Here is an 11,612-nt window from a genome sequence, read left to right on the forward strand (position 1 = left end):
AGAAAGGCTGTGTGTATTCAGAGCCTGGTTCTGATGTCAGGTCCCCAAGTCTGTGCATTAGAGGAATTAGGTTTAGTCTGGTTTGCACTTGAGGTTCACGTGGGAAGGCATGAATGAGTTAGGATGTCAAGACGTCCACTTTCCACAGAGGTGATGTCTTAGCCGTTCTCCTCCTCACCACGCTCAGGCTCCTCAGGGCTTTCTTCCTAAGTCCCTGTAACTTCTTAAATTAAAATACTAGAATTAAGTGTGGAGAGTTATATTTTCTAAATGGAGTAGGAAGACATAAATTAGAAAAATCATAAAATGTTAATAAATTCAGCTGCTTGAAAAACATATGATTTGCATATGGCAAAAGGAACAACAGCAGACATGTGTTAAAGGTCAGGCATCATGTTAGGAACCTGTAGCTCAGCACTGGAAAAATGTGAGCAGGTGTGTCAGGGTGTCATAACCCTGGCTACATAGAAAATAAATAAATAGGTAGATAGCTAAATAAAAGTAGTCATGTATTTAAAAACACATGAGGCTGGTGAGATTGCTCACCGGGTTAGGGTGCCTGCCAGTGGACCTAATGGATGGCCAGAGTTCTATCCCTGGAGCCCACATGGAAGAAAGAGCCAGCTTCTGCAAGTTGTCCTCTGACCTCCCATGTGCTGTGGCTAAGAGCACATTCACATACATATGCATATGCTCACACACAGGGAAATAAATAATAAATAAATGGGAATCTTTCAAACCCTGAGAAAGTAGAAAGTAGAAAGAGTATATTTTTATAGTATATAGCAAGCAAAGGGCTAATTTCTTAATGTAAAAGAAGTAAGCTACCAAAAGAGATACGAATGGTTTGGGTATACACTTGAGCTGCTGTCTGTGCCTAGCTTGGATGGAGATACCTAACTCCTGGCTATTGGGGGGAAGGCCCTTCTGCCTGTGTTCCTCTCAGCAGCTCTCACCTCACTTGAGCTATCACCAGGCTTTCCCACTGAACTCTGCTTCCAGCCTTCTCTGATCTTTCTAGTCCGAGGCTCCAGACATCCCCAAGCTACTCCCACATATGCAAAAGTTCCAAAGGCCTCAGAACCACATAGTCAGGGTTGGTCATGGGAATGACCACATTCCTTGGTCCAGTTTCTGTGTTAGATTTCCTTCACTGTGACAGAAAACCCCCAGGAGTCAACATATAAGAAGAAAGACTGGGGCTCAGTTTCAGACATTTCATCCATAGGTACCTGGCTCCGTTGTTGGTGGTTCTGTCGTCAGGACACCTTGGGAAGGGGCATGTTATGAAGCAAAGCTCCCCATATTGTGGCAGCCTGGGAAGAGGAGAATCACTTTATAACAGAATCCCCTACTTGAAATCCATTAGGCTAGGAATCTGAAAATGGATTCATTCATTCATGAAACCAAAGCCCTCATCATCCAGTCTGAATTTGACTACACTGGGGACCAAGCCTTCAACACATAAAATCCAAGCCAAATCAACAGGCATCCAGTACATCATTTTTGCTCTCTGAGTTTGAGTGATAAAAGCAAGATTCATCATGCCATGTATACAATGCAATCATTTATGTTAAAAAAAAAAACAGTGTACACATGTGTGCATGGATCACAAGACCACATATGACAAGTAAATGTGTGTGTGTGTGTGTGTGTGTGTGTGTGTGTGTTGGGGGTATTTGGTGCCCTTAGTAGGCACACAAACCAAATGATAGGACTTACTGCTGCAGAACCTTCTGGACATTTTGACATATGTATTTAAGAACTTCCTAAAACAGTAAATACACTGTAATAATCCATTTACAGGGATGAAAATGAACCTGCCCAAATAGAAGACTCAAGTGCTGTTAAACCTGATGGCTGGCTTGACGATGAACCAAAATTTATCCCCAATCCTAATGCTCAGAAACCTGATGACTGGTAAGCATCCTTCAATTCCAGGAAAGGTGCCAAGTGTATCCTCACTATTTGTGAATTTTATTTTGTCCTGCAAAGACTAGAGGCTAAAATATTACCTCTGCCCCAATTCCTTCAGGAATGATGACATGGATGGAGAATGGGAGGCACCACGCATGCCTAATCCAGCCTGTCAAATTGGATGTGGCGAGTGGAGACCTCCCATGATAGATAACCCAAAATACAAAGGAGTCTGGAAACCGCCAATGATCAATAATCCTAACTACCAGGTAATTATCACTGTCCTGGTTCCACAGTTAGAAGTTTGATTTGTAATTTACGAAGTCAAAGAAAGTCAACTAATTTAGGCTAGGTAAAAAGGAGGGGTCTAGAGGAAGTTCATGGATCTCACTGGGAGGAGAAAGTAGAATAGATTTTTACAGATTGACTGGGGGTGGGTGGGGATGGGAGTTGGGGGATCAGGTTGTGGGGGAGGTGTTGTAGAGGGAGAAAGTTCAGGGAGAGACCACTGGAATCAGGGGAGATTCGGGGGAGGGTTGGAAACCTAGTTCAGTGGAAACTTCCTAGAACGTATGAAAGTGATCCTAATAAGGACTCCTAGTAATGGGGACGTGGAGTCTTAAATGGCCATCTTTTGTGGCCAGGCAAGACTTCCAGTGATGGGACTAAGTTGCATTCAATTGAGGTGTTGGCCAAGGGGAATATGGAAATCCCCAAACAACCCCAACTGTTGCTAAGACAAAGGGTTGCTCTCCAAAACCTGAAGAGGGTGGGGGGCCACTGCTGGAGACCACACCCACACAACTCACTGAACATGGAGAAGTCAAGCTGGTGCCCCCACGGAGCTTCCCCCGCTGTGTTCCAGTCTCTCTGGTCTGAGTGGGGTGGTGTATACTCTGGGTGCTACTGAAAGAGAAACAAAGATACCAAACCCAGCCGTAAAACATTTGACCTACAATCTGTCTTCCTGCAAAATATGCTAGGGCAATGGTGGCACAGAATTGTGGTAGTAGCCAATCAATGTCTGATTTGACTTAAGGCCCACTCCACGAGAAGAAACTCCTACCAGATACTGCTTGGGTAACCAAGAACCAGAGACTAGCTAGCCCAGAGACCTACAGTTAAACCAAACACTACTGGTCTTAAAAAAAAAAAAAAATAGTATCAATGTGAAAATGAGAACATGTAGCAAGCAGGTGGTGGTGGCACACGTCTAATCCCAGCACTTGAGAGGCAGAAAAAGGTGGACCTCTGTGAGTTCTACGCCAGCCTTATCTGTCACATAGTGAGTTTCAGGACATCCAAACAGCCAGGCTATGTAGAGAAACCCTGTTGTCATTTAAGATATTCTTCTTCCCAATAGTCAGTTGATGATTACTTTGGAACAAAGTTCTATTTCAAAAGTAAATGAATGAGTTCTCATGGAGAGAACTTGTATTGTCCATTTCAATAATTAGTGTCTGTGTTTCATGAACTCCTTATTTATTTAACATTGTCAAAATTCTGAATTTTTAGGCTGTCAGACATTTGGGGGTGATCTGGCTTTGCTTTCATTAGTCATTTTAACCCTCTAGTGTGCCTTTGATGTCTCTTGCACTATTCAAATGTGATTATACTAATTCTTCACTGTAGTCTTTCTTCAAAGCGTTTATTACAAAGTGTGTGTGTGTGCGCGCGCGCGCGCGCGTGTGCACACACACACACACACACACACACACACACACACACACACACACACACACACATGCATGAGCTCATGTGAGAGAGAGAGATTGTCCTTCTTCATCTTATTGTTTTGGGGACAGTGCCTATCATTGAACCTGAAGTTTTCTGATTGAAGTAGACTGGCTGCCAGCAAATCCCAGGGTAGCTGTGTCCCCATCTCCTCGGGTCTGGTATGGAGGTCTGTTTTACAGTACCAGCTTTCTAAGTGGTGCCGGAGACTGAACTCAGGCCCTCAGACCTCCCACAGGGGCAAGCACTTTACCCACTGATCCGTCTCCCCAACTCCCTGTCCCTTAGAAACGGTTCTTATGTTCCTTTTTAATTGTTTAATGGCATCACTTTGCCTAAAATCTTGTTCATTTGTTGTTCCTTGCAGGGAATCTGGAGCCCTCAGAAAATCCCTAACCCAGATTATTTTGAGGATGACCACCCATTCCTTCTGACTTCTTTCAGTGCTCTGGGCTTAGAGCTTTGGTCCATGACTCCCAACATCTACTTCGATAATTTTATCATCTGTTCAGAAAAGGAGGTAGCAGATCGCTGGGCTGCAGATGGCTGGGGACTGAAGATAATCGTGGCAAATGCTAATGAGGTATGATAGTGACTATGGGTGGGAGTCATGGGACCCCAGTCCTGGCTGTGGGGTGTGCATAGATGCAATAATTCCTAAATGCCAGGGAGATGGACTAGAGTGAATTTTACAGACAGACTATTCAGCTTTTCTGAAGACTATATAGTGAACTCAGCATGAAGATGCTATGATCTCATTTCATTCATTAAATTATGGTAGCTTTAATGAGTTCCAAAGCCTACTTGTGATTTATAGCAATAAGAAATATTTCTTTGTGTTTTCATGTTGGCAGTGCAAGCCTAAGTTTTAACAATAATCCATATGCATTTCAAATATTTTCATTTAGAGAAATACCAAGAACTCTAAATTCAACATTATTGTTTGTCTCAACTGCAGTGCTGTGCACTCCGGGTTAGCTGGCCTGTGAGCCTCCAGAAACTATCCCCACTTCTCACTGCACTATGGGGCTCTGGGATTATAGATGCAGGCCACATGCAGGCCACTGCACCCAGCACTTTATGTGGGTGCCAGCACTGGACCTGCCAAGCCATTCACCCACCCCATTTACACACTTGATTGTTACACGTAAAGTATGTTGTGGCTCAGATTTTATGTTACTAAAATAAAATTCATGCACAAGGGCCACTTATGAAGTTGTTTATATAGAAAGAAAAAGGAAAAAACAATAGCCCCTGAGTGACTTTATTAGGAAGTTCTTTAAATAACAGAACATATTATCAACATATTATCAAAGGAGTCTTTTTTTCTTTCATTTTTGGTGTGTGTGTGTGTGTGTATTGTGTATGGGGTATGTGTGAGTATAATGTGTATAGGGGGTGTGTAGTGTATATGGAGTGTGGAGTGGGTATGTGTGGTGTGTGTAGTGTGTGTAGTGCGTGTGTGTGGTATGTATTGGGTGTGTGTATGTGTGGAGTGTGTATTGTGTGTGTGTGTGTGTGTGTGTGCGCGTGCATGGTATAAAAGGTATATAATCTGTATTTCCCAGTGGGAGTTGGTAAGTGTTCTGTGCTGATTTCTCTCGCAGCCCGGTGTACTCAAACAGCTAACGACAGCGGCAGAGGAGCGACCATGGCTCTGGCTCATGTACCTTGTGATGGCTGGGTTGCCCATAGCGTTACTTACTTCATTTTGTTGGCCAAGAAAAGTAAAGGTAAAGAAAATACACTTTTTTCAACTTTGTTTTTCAGACTTGCTTGTTTTCCAGACTCAAACTGTGTAATGAATTCAGTGTAAATGCAGTGAATTCAGTTTCCTGTAAGATTTTCTGAGAGATTGTTATATACCTTCTCAGTGCAAAAAAAAAAAAAAAAATGGCAGATAAATGTTACGATGAAGAGGACGAGTGTTGTCCATTTCAATACTTAGTGTCTGTGCACTAAAAAAAATAAAATAAAATAAAAATAGTGCTTTGCTTTTTATTAAAAACAGCTTTTGTTAAACTTCCACAGAAAAAATATGAAGACCTAGGTCCTAAGACAACTGACATAAGTAAACCACAGACCAAGGCGTCTCTGGAACAAGGGGTAGAGGAGGAGAAAGCCCCTGAGAAGCCAGAAGTTTTGGAAGAGGAGAAAAAGCCAAGTGACAGTGATGATGTAGTCATCGCTGAAAAGGGTGAGGCTGTGCTGGTGACTTGTGGTAGTGCTGCCATCCTTCCAGCACTGACTGAGAATGGCCAGCCCTGCCTTGTTCAGTGTCTGGTGTGCACATGTGAACTGCCAAGAACACTGGACTTTGGCAGTGTGGATTATCAGTTTTCTGAGAGGGACAGCCCTGTGAACAGCCAGCCTGTCTACACTGCTGTCCCTAGGCCATAGCCGAGAGTGGAGATGGCCTGCTGTTTACACACAGTTGCTGTGTGGCCAGACATACCCTCATTCCACTGTGACCCCTGCAGCATCACAGGGTTCCCCCAATCTAGGGTGGTGGATGAGTGCATTCCTGGGGTTCCTTACAGGCGCATGTGTGTGCGTGTGTATGTAATGGAGCACATGTAGGAGTCAGAGGACAACTTACATGACTAAGTTCTTTAAAAAGAACATGTGTGTATGTGGTATGTGGGGGGGAGGTGGTGTGAGTGTGTCATGTGTCTAAATTATTTAAGTTGTAAGTTCTCAGAGTATTTGTGACTTACTAGTGCTTTATATTGAAGTTCCTGTCTACTTTAGAGGATATTCACAAATAACTAATTTATAAATATCAAAGGGGTCTTATTTTAGAAGGCAGTTTTCCATTTCCCACTGTCCCTCACTGTGCGTATGTATGTGTGGCAGGAGGGCTGCCGTTTCCTCCAACCTAATTTTTGGTAAAGTGAGTTTTTTTATATAGCTCTCAAGACATGCTCTCTCTCTCTCTCTCTCTCTCTCTCTCTCTCTCTCTCTCTCTCTCTCTCTCTCTTTTGGTGTGTGGTGGTATCCTCCTCCTCTTTGTCCTTGTCATCCCTTTTCCTCTTCTCCTCCCTCTCCCTCCCCACTTACTCCCTGCCTTTTCATAATGACAGTGACAAGTTGGAGATCTGTCTAAAGAGAAACTATAGGAGGATCAGAGAATAAAAAAGGCAAATGGCAATACAGGCTGGAGAAAGAGGTTACCCTAAGTGGGGGTGTGTCACTGAAATGTGGCTACCCAAAAGCTGAGAATTATTTGGACTTTGTATATTATATAACCATACTTTTAGGAACTTGCCCTTTGCTTCAAAAAATTGATTTATTTGTAAGTGTAAAAATAGTATTTGCAATGAGCTAGGTTTTTTTTTCGGTTTTGAAGGTTAGAAGTTGCTTTATTAATTGTGGAGTTTAAATTAATCTCCTTAATTGTTCTTAATACTTTTCAGTAGCAAAATCTTAACTTACAGGGTCTCTGCCTTTAATAAAATCTGTATTCTAGAGGAGGAAGTTGGTGATCTGGAAGAGAAGAGTGAAGAAGAAGGGGAAACCATAGAAGGGCAGGAAGAAGTGAGCAAGATGAGTAAGTCTGCATCAGAGGACGAGGTAAGCCTCAATGCAGGGACACGCTTCCACCATGCGTCCCTCCGTGTCCTTGAGTCAGTCCATGACACTTTCAGACAAACTGATAGAGAAGGCAGAAGACTGCTGTGACTCGTTGTCACCTTGACATCTGATAGAGGAGCACTTCACCTGAGCCACACACAACGTAAAGGTAGACTGCATTGACAAAAATACTCTAGTGGTGAAAATGTACAGAGGTCAACGAGTGTTTGAAATGCAGGCCTCCTCCTGCTGAAAAGTCTGTTGTCTCAATCCACACTCTAGTCAGTTGGCCAGATTGTTTTTGAGTAGCATAATTTGGTGAAATGACTTGGTCTGTTGCATGCATAGCTGTGAAGTAACTTTAGCTGCATAATGTCTTCATGCATGCATTTTGTTCTTAAAAATTTGCTTTTCCAGGCGTTGGTGGTACACGCCTTTAATCCCAGCACTCGGGAGGCAGAGGCAGGCAGATCTCTGTGAGTTCGAGGCCAGCCTGGTCTCCAGAGCGAGTGCCAGGATAGGCTCCAAAGCTACACAGAGAAACCCTGTCTCGAAAAACCAAAAAAAAAAAAAAAAAAAAAATTGCTTTTAGGAGAAAACACATTCTGAAAGGTAAAGAAAGGAGAGATAACTGTCAAGACATTTCAGTTTTTCCTCTCTTCTAATTCTTTGGAGGCTTTTATTCCAGAAGTTCTGAAATAGACTCTGTAAAACCAGCTCAGGAGTCATTACTCACAGAAACAGAGGGATGAACTGCTCACTCCCACAGTGGGAATCACACAACTATTTCCTAGGAGACTGAGGCCGTGTTTTGAGTCACAAACAACATGCTGCAGGGCGGGCAGTAGTGGTCTTTGACACATGCTTATTTGATGAGTAGGGTTATTTTGAAGATGTCATCAGACCAGCTGTAAATAAATAAGACATCTCAGCAACTTCGAGAGGTGCAGGAGTCGGGTAACACAGCATTGGACAGGTAGAGCACAGAGCTTAAAGAATGAGAAATAAGCCTACTGCACTGACTCAGTTAAGTTTACCTGACAGGGAACATTCTGCCATCCATTGTCTTCCAGATGAAAGAAGCCGATGAAAGCACAGGGTCTGGAGATGCGCCAGTGAAGTCATTACGCAAAAGGAGGGTACGGAAGGACTGAAGTGTGACAAGTATTTATTGCAAATCCCCGAGAGAAAGAGACCTGGCACTCTAAGTTAGTGTGCTCAGAAGGACAGTGACTCCATCTGCACAAAGTCTTTCTAAATATCTAGCAATGTTACTCTTTCAGATACTTCTTTCTTTCTTTCTTTAGGTGGGGGGGAAAGTAACTTTGAAATTAACTGGTCTTTGAATTTAGAATAAAAAGAAAGTGGCACATTACATGAGATCCAAGAGATTAATATCCTTACAGTTTTAATATTTGGAAGATAGTTTTGGTTTTGTAGAGCAAAATAACATGTAGTCATCACACCTGCTATTGGAAAAATCAACTCTTGGACTTCCCACTTAAATGGATACAGGTTAGTTTTATAATAAAATTGGAGTCTGTTCTGTTGTACAGACTGAAGGTCACCAAGTTCGTGTGTGATCGTTTGATGCCATCAGCACTTTAGTGTTGTGTGTGACCCACACTTACTTGCCTGTGTTACACTATTAGGGTCACTGCACTTCGAGATTCCTTGAAGAGGTGCTGTGTTGACAGGCGTGTCAACTGTGTCACTCATGCAATCACTGGGTAATATTCACACATATTCTACATGTGAACACAAGATAATAGGCTTGTCAAAACCAAATAATGTATAGAATTTTTTTTCAAACTTTTGTAGCCACTTCATGCCCAAATGGCTTACCTCATTCATGAAACTGTGTGCACACACTGCTCTTGAAAATAAAATTTAAATATTTTTCTCATTTAATTTTTTTGTTTGTTCTTCAAGAAAGGGTTTCTCTCTGTAGCCCTGCTGTCCTGGAACTTGCTCTGTAGACCAGGGTGGTCTCAAACTCAGAGATCCTCCTGCCTCTGCCTCCTGAGTGCTGGGATTAAAGGCATGAGCCACAACTGCCCGACACTATTTTTCTCATTTAAATTATATCCTCTATAGGGATCATTTCTGGGGAGACATCATATTAATGGTTAAATTCAATTCTTCAACTCTTGTCTTTTCACCATGATTTTCTGCTAACGAGGTCACATGTATTCTGAGTCTGTTGTCACCCTCACAGTTACATCTGGAGTGCCTAAACAAGCTACCTTTTCAGCAGTGTTGTTCCACTTAAAATGTTTTATTGAAGAACATTTTACACCTAAGTGACATGTGTCAACCCTTTGAAAAGCCATTCACATCTGTCTACATGAAGACTAGAGTAATACTGAGTCCCTGTGGAAATTTTTATGAGTTGGAGTTTGTTTTGTGGACTTGCACATGCCACCTTTCACCAGCTCCCTTGCATAGGTGTGCGCAGAACTCACACTAGAAATACACCCTAGCGTCACCTCCCTAAGGGAGACTGAGCAGAGCCAGTGAGATTGTTTGCATCTTTCAGAGTGTTGTGAAAGTGGAGTGATTGTTTTAACCATGGCCATGCTCACGTTCATAAACTCTTGGTGGATTTTTAACATGTGTGAAGGTTAACATGTGTGGATTTTTAACATGTGTCCATGGAGACCCAAAGAGGGCATTGGATGCCCTGGAACTTGAGTTACAGGAGGTGGTGAGCATCCATGTTGGTCCTGGGAACTGAACTTGGATCCTCTGCAAGAGCAGCTCATGCTCTTAATGGCTGAGCCAGCTCTCCAGCCTCTGCTTCCTTTCCATGAAAATATTCTTCAGTGAGTCTCACTTCCATCGGCCATTTCTCTAGGATGACATCAGTGTCGGTTAGGATTAGTGTCAGTCTCCATTTGGAGGAACAGAAAGGGAAGGGCTAGTGTGATGAACCACTGCAATGGATTCAGTATCCCAAAATCTAGAATTCTCAAAATTGTTTCATTGGGCCAAGGAGATGGTTCAGTGGGTAAAAGTCCAATCCAAGGATCTAAAGGTGAAAGAAGGAGGAGAGATCCGAGTTCCAAAGTTGTCTTCTGAAGAGGACAGGAGCATGCATGCTCATGACTGTGTGTGCATGCGTGCACGCATGTAATAAGATTGTGTATGAAGTAGAAACTTCACAACAGTCGATATATTGCTCACACTCTGGACACCCACCTGTGAGGCTCTCTTTTAGATTTTGTCTGTTTTACATTTAGCAAGATGAAAAGATGAGGTATCAGGTGACTTAGACAATTTCTTAAATCTGTTATGTAAATAATTTGTATAAAACATATTTCAAACAATCCAGTCATTTATTCCCAAAACATATAGGCATATAGGTCCCATACTTTCCTATGGTATGAGGAGATTAAGAAATGAAGCTGTCTTCATTTTTTTCTACTGCTGTGATAAGACCTGACCAATGAAACTTATAAAAAATTTAATTTGGAAGCCAGGCGTTGGTGGCGCACGCCTTTAGTCCCAGCACTCGGGAGGCAGAGGCAGGTGGATCTCTGTGAGTTCGAGGCCAGCCTGGTCTACAGAGCAAGTTCCAAGACAACCTCCAAAGCAATACAGAGAAACCCTGTCTTGGAAAAAAAAATTAATTTCGGCTTAGGGTTTCAGAGGGTCACAATCCATGATGACAAAGCAAAGGCATGCCAGCAGCTGCAAACTTACATCCTGATTGCAAGTAGGAGGCAGAGGATACACGGTTTTCTATTGCTGTGATGAAACACCATGACCCCAATAAAAAAGCAAGTTCAGGAGGAAAGGGTTTATTAGGCTGACACTTCAGCATTGCTGTCCATCATGGAAGGAAGTCAGGACAGGAACTCAAACAGGGCAGGATCCTGGAAACAGGAGCTGATGCAGAGGCCATGGAGGGGTGCTGCTTCGTACTGGCTTGCTTCCCAGGGCTTGCTCAGCGCACCTTCCTATGGAGCCCAGGATCAGCAGCCCAGGGATAGAGACCAATGGGAGGACCCCCGCCCCATTGGTCTCTAATTAAGAAAATGCCTTACAGCTGGATCTCACTGAGGCATTTCCTCAATGGAGGCTCCTTCCTCTGATGACTTTAGCTTGTGTCAAGTTGACACACAAAACCAAGCAATGAAGCACAGCTTTTGAAATCTAAAGGCCCATTTCCCAGTGATGCAACCTTCTCTAACAAGGTCACACCTCCTAATCCTTCCCAAACAGTTCCACCATCTGAAGACCAAGTATTCCAATATGAATGTTTACGGGGGCCATTCCCATTAAACCATCATGGAAACCACCTCCTTTTGACAGGTTAGATGAGGGAAGCAGATAGGAGAAAACATGAACTTGGAAACATATTTGAAGACTTTATTTTTTAATTA

At 42.8% G+C, this 11,612-nt stretch overlaps 1 protein-coding gene across 1 annotated transcript in view; it reads left to right on the forward strand.

Moving 5' to 3' along the window:
- Clgn (calmegin) overlaps positions 1–9,085 on the forward strand; it is a 29,915-nt gene extending 20,830 nt beyond the window's left edge. The window contains exons 9-15 of the mRNA XM_027406126.2: positions 1,807–1,920; positions 2,036–2,186; positions 4,019–4,234; positions 5,259–5,384; positions 5,683–5,848; positions 7,121–7,224; positions 8,298–9,085. Of these exons, the coding sequence (XP_027261927.1) occupies positions 1,807–1,920; positions 2,036–2,186; positions 4,019–4,234; positions 5,259–5,384; positions 5,683–5,848; positions 7,121–7,224; positions 8,298–8,378 (958 nt within the window). The 3' untranslated portion in view covers positions 8,379–9,085. The remainder of the gene's footprint in view (positions 1–1,806; positions 1,921–2,035; positions 2,187–4,018; positions 4,235–5,258; positions 5,385–5,682; positions 5,849–7,120; positions 7,225–8,297) is intronic.
- The last annotated feature ends 2,527 nt before the right edge of the window (positions 9,086–11,612 follow it).

This window comes from Cricetulus griseus, chromosome 3 (assembly GCF_003668045.3).
Source record: "Cricetulus griseus strain 17A/GY chromosome 3, alternate assembly CriGri-PICRH-1.0, whole genome shotgun sequence".
In the NCBI taxonomy this organism is placed as follows: domain Eukaryota; kingdom Metazoa; phylum Chordata; class Mammalia; order Rodentia; family Cricetidae; genus Cricetulus; species Cricetulus griseus.